This window comes from Macrotis lagotis, chromosome 1 (assembly GCF_037893015.1).
Source record: "Macrotis lagotis isolate mMagLag1 chromosome 1, bilby.v1.9.chrom.fasta, whole genome shotgun sequence".
NCBI classification, from domain to species: Eukaryota; Metazoa; Chordata; class Mammalia; order Peramelemorphia; family Peramelidae; genus Macrotis; species Macrotis lagotis.
In genome coordinates, this window is record NC_133658.1 from 63,179,192 (window position 1) to 63,194,379 (window position 15,188).

The window sequence follows — 15,188 nt, forward strand, 5'->3', positions numbered from 1 at the left end:
TCAAATCCGGCCTCAGAAACGTACTAGCAGGGTGACCCCGAGCAAGTCCCTTAACCCAGTCTGCCTCAGTTTCTTCAAGTGTAAAATAAGCTGGAGAAGGAAGTGGCAAACTGCTCCAGTATCTTTGCCAAGAAAATCCCTAATGAGCTTACAGAGTCAGATATAAGTGAAAAAACGACCAAGCAACAGAAACAAGGTTCCTTCCAGTCCTGACCTGGGGCTCACTGTTCTAAGGTTTCTTCCAGCTCAATATTGTATGTCCTAGAATTTGTAGAATAACAACAGTATTAGAAGGAAGTGATCAGTTCAACAAAAGGCTGTAATTCCAGAGGGCTCAGGAGGAAGTGGCTATCCTGCTCCTGAGAGTAGATGAAAAAACATGTCGGAACATTTCTGGTGCTCTCCTGCTTCTTCCTTTAGTATTCTAAGGTCCCTTTTGCCTCCAGCTCTCTTTGCCTCCTTGACAGAAGGCCCCTCCTTTTCCACCTGGCTGAGCCCCTCTGGGCAAGGCAGGAACACAGGAGGGGCCCTCTGGGAAGACAGGAGCATATTTTTGGAGTTCTTGTGTCCATGTTGCCCCTAAACATTGGCTTGTTTTAGAGACGGAATTCAATTTGTTGTGTCAGCATTAGTCAGGATGCCCTTTGTCTCCATGGAAATCCTGGGGTAAATGCTGTCAGCACAGCAAGTCAACCAAAATCGGGCTGCCTTGGCACCTCCCAGGCCCTGTCTCCTTGATGAGGAGCTGGGTCATCTGCCCTGACCCCTTGGAGAAAAGTCTGCCGAGTGGTCAGACAGTGGCCCCATTATGGGACAGCCAGGGAGGGGCTGGAGGCATTCCTTTGGGATAGTCAGGAGTCTGATTTTCAGGACCCATCCAATCCATGGCAGATTATGAAAAAAAGCCCAAGGAGAAAGGAAGCCATGGGAGCCCCAAAGTCTGATACCAACCTAGAATTTAGAACTCTTTCTATTCTACTCTTTGTCTCCAGTGTCCAGACCACACAAGTAAATTTTCTACACTTTTATTTACAAGAATGTAGAAAAGAAACATAGCATAAGACTACTGATGTGTAGCATGAATCTGTTCAGGTCCATACTGAGCCCAATAAACCATGGACCCTCAACCCAAGGTCTCTGGGCCTGTGCTAGTGACCATCCAGGTCTGGTCCCCATGCAAGGACCTAGGCTGACTGTCTTGAGGCCCAGAAATTAGCAGCCACAAATGTTGGTAAACAAGTTACTTTCCCTGTCCTTGTGTAGCATGGAGGGGGATCAAACCTATATTTGGAATACATAGCATTTCACAAGCCCCCAGAGGCTTTGAAAAGATCTTTAAAATCTCGATAGAGAGATGAAACAACGTGCTGTGAGGTCAAGGAATCTGTGGAGGTGGCATTGAAAGATACAGGCCGGGGTGGCTAGGTGGCACAGTGGATAAAGCACCGTCCCTGGAGTCAGGAGTACCTGGGTTCAAATCCGGTCTCAGACACTTAATAATTACCTAGCTGTGTGGCCTTGGGCAAGCTACTTAACCCCATTTTCCTTGCAAAAACCTAAAAAAAAAAAAAAAAAGATACAGGCCTAAAGAACTAAAGAAAGAGAAAAAGGGGCAAGGGGAGGATACTGCAAACCTGAGGACCCTGAGGAGTGTTCAGTTTGGCTGCAGTCTTGTGGGAGGCGTTTAGGGAGGAAGTCTGAGGTGAGCCTCTAAAAGGCGGGTGTGACATCTCATGGAGGGATAGTATGTCATTTTTGCTCATGGGCCCCTTTCCCAGGTCACCTCTTATTGCCGAAGATTTCCCCAATTGATTTTGGGGCTGGTTCATCTGGTTGGGTTCAGTTAGGCTGTCCTGTCCTCCAGGAGCTTGCATCATCCTGATGGAAAATATTACTGAATATCATCTTTTATGAAGTTTGCAGTGGATGTGAAAGTAAATAGAAAGCCTATCTCAAAGCCAGGGAGAGGCTGATTAAAGTTCTAGCTGTGTGACCCTTGGGAAGCTCTGGGATTGTAAGCCACAAAAATGGTGCCATCCCACTATTCCTACCAGTTATCAGAAAGACTCCAGGGTTTCATTCATGTTATTCCTCCTTCTGCAATGCCATCTTCTTCCCTGATCCCTTTTCTGTTGGATTCCCACCCTTTCCTCAGGATCTGGCTCAAGACCCTTCCAGCCAGTCCAGCCACTCACCCCCCACCCACCCAAAGCATTGGTGACTGGGCCCCACATTTTGATCACACTCCGAAGTTTGGCAATGAAGTCCTTCAGCCATCTGGTTCTAGCAACCCACTTGGTGAGGGTCATATTCCAGCCAGACTGGCCTACCTGCTGGCCATGTCCCACCTCTGGCCTGCTCCCTCATCCATCCCTCCCTCCACTGGTTCCACTTAGAAGCCTCCTTCCCAGGCAGCCCCTTCCTCACATACCTCAGTCAAAATTGTACTTCCTTGTTTCCCCTCAGGGTAAAAGAATGTAAATTCCTTGAGGACAGATATCGTTTGTTTTTTTTTTTATTTTGCCTTTGTATCCCCAAAAGTACTTGGGGAGGAGGTACAATATTTCTTTAAATGAACTGTTGGGGTTTTTTTCCTTCAAAAAATTAAGTTTTGGGGTGGCTAGGTGGCGCAGTGGATAGAGCACCGGCCCTGGAGTCAGGAGTACCTGAGTTCAAATCCGGCCTTAGACACTTAATAATTACCTAGCTGTGTGGCCTTGGGCAAGTCACTTAACCCCATTGCCTTGCAAAAACTAAAAAACAAAACAAAAAAATTAGGTTTCTTTCAACTCAGAACCCCCAGGTGAGCCCCTTTTCTGGTTTTGTGCACTAACCCTCTGGTCTTCCTCCCTAGGAGGTGGAGTTCTATGTTCGAAGCTTCAGTTACACCAATTCAGAGCTCCAGGCAGAGGGTTTGGCAGGGGCAGCTTCCAAGAAAGAGTAAGTACTGGGGGGGTCTGGGCCCTGACCTGCCCTGGAAGCCCTTAGGGAGACAGGGCAAAGGAAGGGGGGAGGGGACAGGTGGGGCTACAGGACCCTGAGGCCTGGGAGGGGCCAGCCTCTACTTGTGGCAACCAGAGCTAGCCTGGGGTGGCTCCAGAGATTAGCCAAATTCCCAAGGGAGCAGCCAGGATGCCAAGGGGAGGGAGGGGAGAAGAGAGAAGGAGGATCCTTGGCTCCAGACAGGCCCAGGGCCTGGTGGCAGTCTCTAGGAGCTTGGAATCTCCCAAGGCAACCCCACCTGGTCCACCTCCATTCCTTGAGATAAATCCTCTACTCTGGTCCCTGGGAGAGGCTGGGGCCTGGTATTAGGCAGGAAAGAGGAATCCTGGTGTAAGGAGCTTGGCAGCAGAGGGAGTCCTGGATAGAGCAGGTCAAAGGTGCCTCCTTGAACGAACACTGGTTAAGGCTGAGAGGAATGGAGAGGGCCCAGCCATGCTCGGCCACCTCTGAGGGCCACTGCTCTGCTCTGGGGGGATTTGTCTTCTCTGCAGCTTGGTCTGAGGTACCTCCCCCAGAATCTGAAGAAATCCTAGCCCCCAGCACCCCAGACCCTCTTAGAAGGAAACCTTGGGCCAGAAGGATCATTAATAGCAACAGTAATAGTAAGGTCCATTTCTGTGGCACTTTAAAGCTTACAAAGTGTTTTCCCTAAAGCACTCTGGGAGCTAGGGAGTTCCATTTTACCTGGGGTTTAGAGAATGGGGAGGACCAGGCTGGCACTCTATGCTGAGCCCCTCCTCAGCTCCTGGAGGCAGCTCAAGGAAGGAGACTTAGGGGCCAGGCCTGACAGCAGCTTCCTCCCCTGTGCTCTCAGCCATTCCATGCTCTTTGCCACCAGTGCAGAGCCTACGCTGCCCACCTCCCCTGATGCTACCCCTGGGCTGCCACCCAAGATCCAGCCACAGGTAGGCATGGGCCTTGCCCTCACATCCCAAGAAGTTGGGCACTGACCCCCAGGGCCAGGGGTTGGGGATGAAGGGGCCTGTGCTTCTTGTCTGTTTTGCTCCCTCCCCCCCCCCCCATTGCCCCAGTGATCATTTGACTGGCTCCATGTCCTTTCTCTAACTCCCCTTGGGGTCCTAGTTTCTCTGGAGCTCACTGCCATCCCTTCTACTATGAGTGCACAACTTAGTCTTTACTGCTTGAATATGATCCCCAACCCCGGGGCTGTGTCCCTAGCCCCCACCTAGACCAGTGAGGCTATCCCCCAACTCCCCTTCTGCCCCCCCACTTAGACCAGTGAGGCTATTCCAACTCCCCACCTGCCTCACTGAACATGCTCTTCAGGAGCCTGGGGGAGGCCCAGAGAGGAGCAGAGGGGATCGGGCGGGAGGTGGGGAGAAGGCATGATGGGGATTTTTTCTTGCCTTTACAGAAGAAGAAGAAGAGGAAAGTGTACAAAGTGCCAGCCTTGGTAGCTGGTGATAAAACTCAAGGCCACCCCCTACCCCAGCCCAGGCTGCCAGCGCCCTGCCCTGGTAAGACCCCCTGTCCTGACAGCCCACCTAGAGCACATACCCCACAGTCACCGGACTGGAGGGGAAGGGCAGCAGTAGCCGGCCCACTAGCCCACCAGACTTCAATTTTCCTTAACTCCTGCTCCAGCCTGAGCCTTTTCCCTTAGCCTTTTCTGTTTCTCAGTGGAGACGGGCTGATTCATCTTGGTTCAGCCCCATTTTCTTGTGGGAAAGGTACCCCCCACTCCTGCTGCCTCCCCTTCCAGTTCATCTCTGCCCCTCTCCCCCCACCCATTCTACCACTCCTTTTTCCCCCTCCAAACATCCCTGGTCATTATAGGGTACATTTGCTATCAGGACTGCTTGCCTTCCTGAGGCTCCACCATCCTGAGCTGGGGGGTGAAGGGAGCCCCCTAAGCAAACCCTGGCCCCTGCCCAGCTCCCTGACCCTCCTCTCTTTCTGCCCTCAGAGCTCCCTGAGGTTGGTGCCATGACTTCTTCAGCCCACTCCTCCAACTCCAGCCTTCACCTCCCTGTGCCAGTCTTCCTGGTTCCAGACAGTTCTGTCCAGGCAGCTGGTCCTCCAGCTGACTACCACTCAGAGTCCGCTGAGTCCATGGAGGAGATTCCTGTGGCCCAGACTCGCCTAGGCAGTAGCACCCCAGCCGAAGGTGGACACCAACCCCCTTACAGTGGTCTGGGCCTTTCCCAATATCACCTTCCCCAAGCTCCTAACCAAGGCAAAAGATGCCCCCGGGGCAAGGATTATGAACAGGGGTTGGAACTTATGGCCAAAGTGCCCACTGTGTTTGTGAGCCAAAGCAGCGGGGAGCCCTCTGGTCCCCCCGGAGGGCAACAATGTACTGGTGCCAGGCTGGAGCACCGACCAGAGGCAAGCAGAACCTAGCTCCTTCCCTGTCTACCAGCATTTGTTGCTGATCTGCCTGGCAGAGGTGGGTGCTAGGCCAGCCCCCACTGGCACCCCCCTACCCCTTCACCCTATGTCTTTGCCTTCTTCCTTAGATTGTGACTCCCCTTGGAGTCCGACCTGGCCTAACTGGCTGAAATGAAGCCTGAGGTTGGGATGGAGGTCAGGGCAGGGAGAGGCTGGGGGCGGCCTAGACCAAAGGACAGTCTCAACAGGGCACAGCTGCCCCGATGGGATGACTCTCCAAGAAATGAGGTGGACGAGGGCAGGCAGGCCTCGGGAGCGGGTACCCAGCAGCAGCAGCAGCAGCAGCCGCCGCAGCAGCCCCAGCCAGCAGCAGCAGCGTGGATTGGCAATCTCCACCCAGAAGGACCCGAGGCAAGTTGAAGAAATGTGCCACTCCCTTAGGAAGAAGAGTGACCTGGCCCCACCATGGGGTCCAGAGACAAAGTCCCAGCCTCCGGCCTCTCCCCTCTAAACAGACAGTGGGATTTAAAGAGCCAAAGCCGGCTGCCCCAAACGATCTTGGGGGGTCAGCTGAATCCTAGGTCAAGACAAGACCAAAGTGATTCCCCAACCCCACTGAGTGGGGAACTTCCCTTTCTACAAAGCGGGGCCCCTCTGGAGGGTCCCGGGGCCCCCGGCTCCCTATCCCCCCCACCCCCAGTCTATGCAACCCCCTCCCCCAAGGCGGAGAGCTGAGCCCCTGGGACACCTCCCAGAAGAGGCTGCAGAGGCCGGCTGGGAGCTGGCCAGCGGGCCTGCGGGAAGGGAGGGGGCCGAGGCGCTGCTGCCGGGAAAGCCAGGCTTGCCCGCACCTTACAACAGCACAATTCACTTTAGGGGAGTGCCCTGGGGGCTGGGGAGCCCTTGGGACTGCACCCCTCCCCCCCGCGGATCCGTTTCGATGTCACGATATAAATTTTGTACGCCTTTGCTAATGCTTGGGGTGGCTTTCTTCTCGGCCTCGGGGGAGACTGATTTGGGGGAGCCTGAGGGTCGGGGGGCGCTCAGAGGGGCGGGAGCCCAGGTCTGCCTTCGGGCGCTGACTGCCCCTAGAGCCAAGGAGCCGTCGGGACAAGGGGAGGCCCGGGTCCCCTCGGAGCCCCTCCCGGGACTGCCGGGGGTGCTTGGGGGGCGCTCGGGTCCCCAGGGGGTGGGAGGGGAGCTTCCCCAGCCCCGTGCCCCCGTGCACCCCCAAATGCACCGGCTTAGAGGGGGCCCAGCGGGTTCTGACCGCAGCGGAGAGGGTGGGGACGGCGAGGGGGGTTGGCGCCGCCCCGGAGGCTCCGAGGGTCCTCACCCGCTCCTGGGTCCCAACCTGGCCGCGGTCCGAGCCGGTTCCTTTGTTCTGTAGCCTCCAGGATGGGGCCGGAGACCGAGGAGGGGGCGGTGGGTGGGGCCGGGAGGGGGCGGAGACTGAGGAGGGGGCTTCGGGGGGAGGGGTGGGGCCTGCGGGGGGGGGAGGCAACCCCCGCCCCCCCCAGCATCCTCGCCTTGCCCCACCCTGCTCCTTCCAGGCTCGGCTCGGGTCGTGAAGGGAGGGGGGCGCAGTGATGAGGTCCGGGGGTCCCGAGGCGGGCAGGAGCGGGGCTGCGGGGGCCGAGGGAAAGCCGGGGTCCCCGCGAGGAGCACTTGTCCCGGGGGCGGAGCTGGCTGGGGGCGGGGCTCCCCGTGACCTTGGTCACTCCGCCAAAGCACACCCCCTCCCCCCGGGGGGTGGGACAGGATGTCTCTATGGAGACCCGGAGAAACAAGGGATAATAAGCCGGCGGCGCCCGGGCGCATTCCCGCCGAGCTACCGGCAGGGAGCGGAGCAGAGAGCCGCGCCCGCCCGGGGTCCGCAGCTCCGCCCGGCCCCGTCTGCACGCCGCAGGGACAGCCCCAGAGGTGAGGGGGAGCCCCGTCGGGCCGGGGTCCCTGGCAGCCAGGGGGTGGCAGGGGAGAAGCCCCGGGCACGTGGGCACCGCCGGGCTCTGATCAGACTGGGGGGGCGCGGGGCTCTGGTCAGCTGCCCATGCCCCCTCCTCTGCAGGGGCACCCCCCAGAGCAGAGCGTGCAGGAGGCAGCACGGGGCAGGAGGGGGGCGATGCCCAAAGAGGGACAGGCTGCCGCCGCCTCTGGCACAGGTCATCCTTGCCCGCTTCTGGGACGGACGGGGCTGGCGCGGGGGCTGCCCCCCTTGCAGGGGACCCGGTCTAGCTCAGGCCGCTGTTCCCATGTTCTCCCCCTCCCCGTTCCCCAATGTCCCCGGGGTTGGGAAGGGGGTAGGGAAAGGCCTGTCCTGCGGCTGATTAATGACCCCAGCTGTCTGCGCTGCTGCGGGGCCAGTAGAGATGGCCAACTGGGAGTGACCAGCCCCACCCTGTCCCTTTCTCTGTGTCCCCAGAGAAGCGAGGCCCTTGAGTCTAGTGACCGAGCGCCCCTGGGCAGCCCCACATGGAGGGGAGGGTCTCCCCAGCCCTGCCTTCTCGATGGCCCTCGCCCCTGCTGGGGCTGTTCACTGGTCAGAGGGTGATGGTGCAGTCCGCGCCCAAGAGAATGAGAGAAGCCAGCGAGGGATGGCTGGACACCTCGCCGGACTGAAGGACGAGCCAAGTGGGGAGCAAGAATCCCAGGCCTGCCCCTTTGGTCAGCCTCCACTTAGGCAGGGGCAGATCGCGGGGTTCCCAGGGTCTCAGAGCCGTCCCACCGGGCAGGCTCCTTCCTCCGAGGCCTGAAAGGGTGTGGCCCGATGCAGTCCCTGACGGCTGGGGCCTGGACATGGGCTTTCCCTCAAGGCTGCTGCTCCCGTCTCTCTCCCTCCTCCCCCCTCCCTCCTCCCTCCACCGGCCCTATCTTACTCCGGACCGCTTCCCCCATCTCCCAGCCCACAATCCAGGAGACCCTGACATCCTAATCGCGGACTTGATTTTTCCTTGAGGACCACTGACTTGCGCCTAGGACTCCAGGAGCAGCCTTACCTCTTGGATTAGCCCCCAATTCACTCAGCTCAGCCGATCTCAGCCCCCCAGCCCAACCCAGCTCTGCCCCAGCCCAGCCCAGCCCAGCAGCATCGAGAACTTCTCCCAAGGCTGCCCAGACACCATCCCTCCCTTAGCAACTGTCTCCAAGTAGCGCCGCCCTCCCTTGGCAACCGTTTCCTAGTAGTACAAACTGTGGCCAGCCTAGGGCCAATCCCCGCCCCCCCCCACCCCTTGTGTTTTTGTTTAATAGTAACAAGGGTGTTCCACCCAAACTCGGGGTGTCCACCCTGCTGGAGGCCCAGTAGGGGGCAGCACTGGGCAGGTCCAGAGGGAAGGGGTCCAGAGCTTCTCCCATCAGCTCAATGTCCAATGCTTCCATCCTTCCCCAACACTTGGGTGAAGGTGCCTAGATCCTAACTGGGGCATTATAGCAGGCTGGCAAGAATGGTTGGAGGACTTCAGCCTGGCGGCCTGGCCTTCAACCTTGGGGTCCCTCCCTGTTCTGGCAGCAGGGAACCCAGGCCAGGGGGTGCCAACTTCCGCCCCCAGAGACAGTGTCTAGTCTCGATCGGGCTCAGCCTTTGGAGAATCAAGACCCCAGGAGCCACTGGCATTCATTGGAGAGGAGAGAGCCAAGCTCTCCTGCTTTCAGACCCCTCTTTCCTTTGATGTAATCTAGTTGAGACTCTGTGAGTAGAAATTCATAGGACCTCACAGCTGGAAAGGGACCTCAGAGATCACACAGTCAAACCCTTTCATTTTACCGAGTACACTGAGACACTCGCCGATTTACTCCATCAGTCGGGCCATAACTGAGCAGACCCAGCATTTGAACTCAGGCCACCTGATTCTAAATCTGAAGTTCTTTAAATCCAATTTCATTCGGTCCACTTCAACAAACGGATGAAAGACATGCTCTGAACAAAGCCTTATTCTGGGGACCTAAAGTCAGATGTTAATTAGTTCCTATTTATAAGGAGTATGTTCTCTGGGAAAGACGTCATATCCATTAATAATTCAACGGGAATTTAAATAGAATGAGGGCCTGAACAATAAGAAGGCCCTAAACTAATCCTCAAAAGAAGATAAAATTTTAGAGCAAGTGTTCTTTTTAACTTAAAATTTTTAAATTTTTTAGTTGAAAAATAATCGAATAAAATTATCAAGCATTTGGATTTCCCCCCCCCTTTCCCTTCTCCTTCCATAAAGAGGGGGTTTGAGGGAGAAAAAAATCAGCATGAGAGATCTAGGGTTCTTTGCTTTTTTTTTTGGCCAGAGACTCCTTTAGCTGTCAGCCTGCTGAAGCCTATACTCCCTTCTCCCATTGTTGCACTTGGTCCTTCGTTCTCAAAGAGGACCAATGACATCAGGGTTGATGACTTGACTTCCTGTGAATTGGACTGAAGTGAATCAGGGCTGTGCAGTCATCAGCTTCACTCTCTCCTCCAGTCATTGGAGTTGGGTGCCAGGACATAGGTCAAGACAACTGGCGATGGTCCAGCCCCTTCTTAGAATCTATTTTAAAGGCATACAATACAGCATACAAAAACTATCTTTTTAAAAAAATTGTTAAAATATTTTTTTAAGTTCCTAGACCATAGATCATAGGTTAAGGCCCTGATTTAGAGAATCAAAGTTCAGGCAGGAGGCACAACTTGAGTCAAAGCATGAAGGTAGGAAGCGAAACCTCAAGATCAAGGAATAGCCTGGAGTTCAGTTTGGCAATAATGTGACTGTTTAAAGGAGAAACAAAACTGGAAAATAGGATAGAGTCAGATTGTGAAGGCTATGATTTGGAAGCATTAGGGAGCCTGGCACACATGGTGTCACCCCCAGTCAAACATGCCCACAGACCTTGGGTGCCCATAAGAATATGGTCCATGTTCCCCAGGGAGATAGGGGAAAGAGATGCTGTCAGAAACTGGCATGGATGATAAATGATTGCCAGGGGCAAGATTCATCAAAGCTAGCTTCCAGAGTGGACAGATCCTTGGAATAAAGTCTCAGTAGGCCCTGGGGCTGAGCAGCTGCAACTGGTTGATTCTGTGATTTAGGTGCCAACTACTAACCACATTGGGTAACTCATCTCTCTAGGTTTCAGTGTCTTTAGTGTCATCTGTAAATGGTGGAGGGGAATTGTACCAAGTGATCTCTAATGATCCTTGACCTGGCATTCTGTGTTCTAAGGTTCTTCCAAGCCTTGGCACTCCATGTTCTAAGGTCCCTCCTGGTCCTGGCATTCTGTGTTCTATGGTCCCTCCCATCTCCGGCATTGTATGCTCTATGGTCCCTCCCAGTCCTGGCATTCTGTGTCCTAAGATCTAAGATCCCTCCCAACCCTGGCATTCTGTGTTCTAAGGTCCCTCCCAGCCCTGGCATTCTTTGTTCTAAGGTCCCTATCATCTGTGGCATTTTGTATCCTAAGGTCCCTCCCAGTCCGGACATTGTGTTCTAAGGTCCCTCCCAGCCCTGGTATTTATAGGATTATAAATCCAGAGCTGGAAGGGACTTCAGTGGCATCTAGTCTAGTCATTTTACAGTATGGACAGAGAGATTCAGAGAGATTGCCCAGGAACACCCAGGGAGTAAGTGTGGCTGTGATTCAGATTCCCATCCAGTGAGTTCAGGAACCAAGGTCTTTCCACGGCTTTATGCTACCTATGTCCCAAGCTTCAATGGTCCTCTCTCTCCCAGATCCTCTTGCCAGCTGGGGCCAGTTATGGTTGCACAGGGAGTGGTCATGTTGTTCCCAGGATGGTGCCTTAGCTGACCACACTTGAAAGGGACCCCAGAGTAAATGTGTGTGTGTGATGCATAGCAGGTCAGCATGGCAGAGCACCCAGACGTGGAAGGCTTGGAGGAGAGCTTCCGAAAGTTTGCCATCCATGGAGATACCAAGGCCACGGGACAGGAGATGAATGGCAAGAACTGGGCTAAACTCTGTAAGGACTGCAAGGTGGCTGATGGCAAGACTGTCACAGGCACTGATGTGGACATCGTCTTCTCTAAAGTCAAGTGAGCCGGGAGGCATCTGGTTCTGGGAGGGGGAAGGTGAAGGGAGGGGAGAGGTGGGAGAGGGAGGGAAAGTTTGAGGAGGTAGAGGTGGGATTCCTTTTTCTCTCTTATGTAGCCCAAATCAGAATTCATGAAATAAAATTCATAGGGACAGGATGCAGAGTGCTTCACAATAGTTCCTATGAAAAAAAAAGATCGGGGGGGGGAGGGGTTGTGGACTGCAATGAGTCAAACTTAATATGTTGGATGGCCCACAAAGCTAATTTGATGTGAAACACCACTGAGAGGTAAAGTGCTCCAAATGAGGAGATGGTAGTTAGTCCTACTGAGAACCGCTCCAGTTAGAGCACACTGGAAGAAGGAGAAATTCGAATTACTACAATTTAGGAAGAATATTGACAAATGAGGGTGCACCTAGGTGGCACACTGGAGAGAGTGCCAGGCCTAGAGTCAGAAAGACTCATGGTCCTGAGTTCCAGTCCATTCTCACTCTAGAAAAGTCACTTCACTCTGTTTGCTTCAGTTTCCTCATCTGTAAAATGGGCTGGAGAAGGAAGTGGAAAACCATTGCAATATTGTTGGTTTGACTGAAAAAAAAATGGCTGAACAACAAAAATTGATGAGTTAGAGGAGGTCCAGACAAGACCATCCAAGACAAGTGATAAAGGGACCAAAAAGGTCATTGCTGGTGAGAAATGGGGATGCCTCAAAGAGGAGACTATTTATGGAGATTCAAGTATTTGAAGGGCTGTCATCTGGATTTTGTCATTAAGTGCTCATGCTGGGCCAGGGGCTGCCAGCCCTTTGGTTACCACAAAAAAGCAATCCTACCCTCAAGAAATTCCCAGTTAAATGGGAGAGAGAACCTGCAAACACTTAGGTACATATGGTGATATTTTAATATCTGGGGTAGGGTGGGGTGGTAACCTGAGACTTCCCTTCTAGCAGCTGGGGAGACCAGGAAAGGTCTCCTTCCAAAGAGCTATTACATTCCTTATGCTTGGCCTTGGAAAGGTGAAGCTGAGGCAAGTTAGATTTTAATTGCATAGATTTAGAATGTCCATTAGCATGAGAAGCCATTAAGAGAAAGTAATGGATGGAAGAGGAGGAGGAAGGTAGGGAACCACAGTGCTCCTGTGTCCCAATTAGGGGGAAGACTGCCCGAGTCATCAACTATGAGGAGTTTAAGAAGGCCCTGGAAGAGCTGGCTGCAAAGAGGTTTAAGGGCAAGAGCAAGGAAGAGGCATTTGATGCCATCTGCAAGCTGGTGGCAGGCAAAGAACCGGCCAATGTGGGCGTCACTGTGAGTGTCCTGTTTGTCTTGAAGGTTACCTTCCTTGTTGGTCCCAAGAGGCATCTCTGATGGCCTCTGGGCTGGCAGAGTCAGGGACTGGTCGTGCCTTCTCCCAGCCTCCAAGCATCAGGGGTCCCCTTATGGGAGGGAAGGGAGGAGATGGGGAGAACTTGACCAGGCCTTCTGGGTGCTCCCCTTCTCCCTCACTGAATGCTTCACATTTGACCTTGCTAGAAAGCCAAAACAGGAGGAGCTGTGGAACGGTTGACTGATACCAGCAAGTACACAGGCTCCCACAAAGAGCGCTTTGATGAAAGTGGCAAAGGAAAGGGCATCGCAGGGCGACAAGACATCCTAGATGACAGCGGCTACGTCAGTGCCTACAAACATGCAGGAACCTACGACTCCAAGGTGAAAAAGTGAGGCCGGGCAGCTGCCTCCCCCCCTCCCTGAGGGGCCAGGCCCAGGCCCAAAGGGTACAGGAATGGGGGGAAAGGGCACTGACCACCTCCCTCTTGCCTTGGTGGACAAGTCCCACCCCCAGCACCCATGCTGCCTGCCTGGGGCTTTCCATTTCCTGCCCAGGTGTGGGATGCCCCCTAGGCCTATCAAGGCTCTAATCCAGGCTGGTCCCGTTGCTCCCTCCTCACTAACCTTCTGGGCAAAGCATGGGGCCCAGGCCCTGTAGCAAGGATTCCCAGCCCAAAGGGAAACGCCTGGCCTGTTCATCTCCTCATCGGCTTACCCCATATTTAAACCGCTGACCCTGGATCAGTACCTGCTCTGTACTCAGAACTCAATAAAGAAATCCTTTTGTACTCACAGTGACTGGCCTGGCTCAGCGCTTTCTGTGGGCTGAGGGGGCTGGCTGGCCGGCTGGGGGGGGGGGGAGCTGAGTGGGAGTCGTGGCCAATTCTTCTCCTGCTCGGGGTCCATTTTGACTCCTCTGTCTTCCAACCTTCCTCCCCAATGACTTTACCTACCTACCCCATTGGTAGGCCTGCTGACTTCGGGAACTAGGATGGAATGGGTTAACAGTTCTCTCCTCCTTTGGTCTGATGGGGAGGAGTCTTTTCAGGAACCCCCAAATCAGACTCTTCACCAAGATTCCCTTTTAAACAGCTCACAATTCTAGCTAAGCCTATCAGTCTGAGAAATGGGGAGAACCATTGGCCACTCTATAGCCTTCAGCCATCAGGGTCACTGAGGCGGTACTTGGTGACTGTTTTCCTGCTCTGATTGACCAGGACTTCTAACCTCTATGGCCAAGGAGACCAGGAGCTGTGGAAGGAATCCTAGGGAGGAATAACAATAAAAGATACCTTGGGGACCTCCTTGTCAAGGACCTATCCCCCAGTACCCCCCAAAGTGAAGTCAAGTCTATAGCCTGGAGTTATCAAAGAGCTAGTCCTGGCCCTGGACTTGTGACCTCAAAGGCCCTTCAGGTCCAGTCCTGTGAACAGGGCCTTGCCCATGGCAGGTGCTGAATAAAGATGGAGAGGAATGAGAAGAAACTAAAAATTCTGGTGGAAAGCTTCATCCTGTCCTCAAGCCAGGCCTCATAACTAGAATGTAGAAAACATTTCAAGGGTTGGGAAGCACTTTATAAATGGTATCTCATTTTCTCCTACCAAACCTGGGAAGTAAGTGCTCCTTTCCCCCACCATTTTACAGATAAGGAAACAGGTTAATCGGGGCCCAGAGTTAATTTACACAGCCAGTAAGTGTCCAAGGCCAAATCTGATCACATTCCTCCCTTTCCCGATCTTAATCTAGCTCCTTCCTCGACTAGGGACGTTATTCCCTCTTCAAGCCTACAAGCAAACGAGAAAGGAGCCAAGAGGGTGACAACCTCAGCCTGGGCAGGAGGAAGCCCTGGGCTGAAAGTGGGAAGAAGTGGGTTCCAGAACCTTCCAGCCTGGGGTGGGACCTCCTTGTTCCAGTAGTCCTAACTCAGAAACCTGACTCCCGGCTGGCATTGTTCTCAGAAATCTATAAATACCTCACTGTCATTTTGCATGTAAGGAAACTGAGACCTAGGAAGTTGAAGTATTTGTCTGAGCCCCCCCCCCCCCAGCTGATAGAGGCAGAGCCAAGACTGGTAGCTGGGGTTCCTGCCTCCCAGTCCAGGACATTCTCACCTTTCAAAAATTAGAAATGATCCACACAGCTTGAATAAATTAAATGTCAGGGAAGAAAGGAAGGAAGCTACTTAGTGGTACTAAACATTTTACAAACACTTCATTTTATCCTCACAACAACAACGCACCTCCATTGTACAACTTGAGGAAACTGAGGCAGCAGAGGTTAAATGATTTCTCCAAGGACACACAACTAGTAAGTGTTTGAGGTCAGATTTGAACACGGATTTTGACTCCCGGTCCAGCGCTCTATCCAGCCTTCTCTTCATCCACAGGAAATATTTTTAAAAACTGTAGAATCTTAGATCCTGCTCCTCTAAAGGGAACTCAGGTTGTCTAGTCCAAGGCCCTGAAATAGGAACCCCTTTTGAAGCCTCTCTGACA

General features: G+C 53.8%; 2 protein-coding genes across 6 annotated transcripts in view; both read left to right on the forward strand.

The window, feature by feature from the left end:
* The window catches only part of ZDHHC1 (zDHHC palmitoyltransferase 1), a 48,215-nt gene extending 41,886 nt beyond the window's left edge, over positions 1 to 6,329 (forward strand). The window contains exons 8-12 of one of the 4 annotated variants that reach the window (XM_074202428.1): positions 2,855 to 2,940; positions 3,818 to 3,908; positions 4,379 to 4,481; positions 4,931 to 5,131; positions 5,604 to 6,329. In XM_074202428.1, the coding sequence (XP_074058529.1) occupies positions 2,855 to 2,940; positions 3,818 to 3,908; positions 4,379 to 4,481; positions 4,931 to 5,131; positions 5,604 to 5,866 (744 nt within the window). In that variant the 3' untranslated portion in view covers positions 5,867 to 6,329. Of the gene's footprint in view, positions 1 to 2,854; positions 2,941 to 3,817; positions 3,909 to 4,378; positions 4,482 to 4,930 lie in introns of all 4 variants that reach the window. The other 3 variants (XM_074202432.1, XM_074202435.1, XM_074202433.1) reach the window with 3 other exon arrangements.
* An 845-nt stretch (positions 6,330 to 7,174) lies between these two features.
* On the forward strand, positions 7,175 to 13,484 carry TPPP3 (tubulin polymerization promoting protein family member 3). Of its 2 annotated transcripts, none has more exons than XM_074202444.1 (4): positions 7,175 to 7,278; positions 11,176 to 11,369; positions 12,519 to 12,672; positions 12,898 to 13,484. In XM_074202444.1, the coding sequence occupies exons 2-4, from the start codon at positions 11,182 to 11,184 to the stop codon at positions 13,084 to 13,086; spliced, it is 531 nt and encodes a 176-aa protein (XP_074058545.1). In that variant the 5' UTR covers positions 7,175 to 7,278; positions 11,176 to 11,181; the 3' UTR covers positions 13,087 to 13,484. The 2 variants fall into 2 exon arrangements, with proteins under 2 accessions (XP_074058545.1, XP_074058555.1); XM_074202454.1 differs by having other exon boundaries at positions 7,183 to 7,278; positions 11,173 to 11,369.
* Positions 13,485 to 15,188: the final 1,704 nt, after the last annotated feature.

Excerpts from the sequence above, each read along its gene's own strand:
- TPPP3 (XM_074202444.1), top strand. The coding sequence starts at position 11,182 with ATGGCAGAGCACCCAGACGTGGAAGGCTTGGAGGAGAGCTTCCGAAAG. Across the intron at positions 11,370-12,518 it reads ATCGTCTTCTCTAAAGTCAA|GGGGAAGACTGCCCGAGTCA; the intron begins GTGAGCCGGGAG and ends TGTCCCAATTAG. Across the intron at positions 12,673-12,897 it reads CGGCCAATGTGGGCGTCACT|AAAGCCAAAACAGGAGGAGC; the intron begins GTGAGTGTCCTG and ends TGACCTTGCTAG.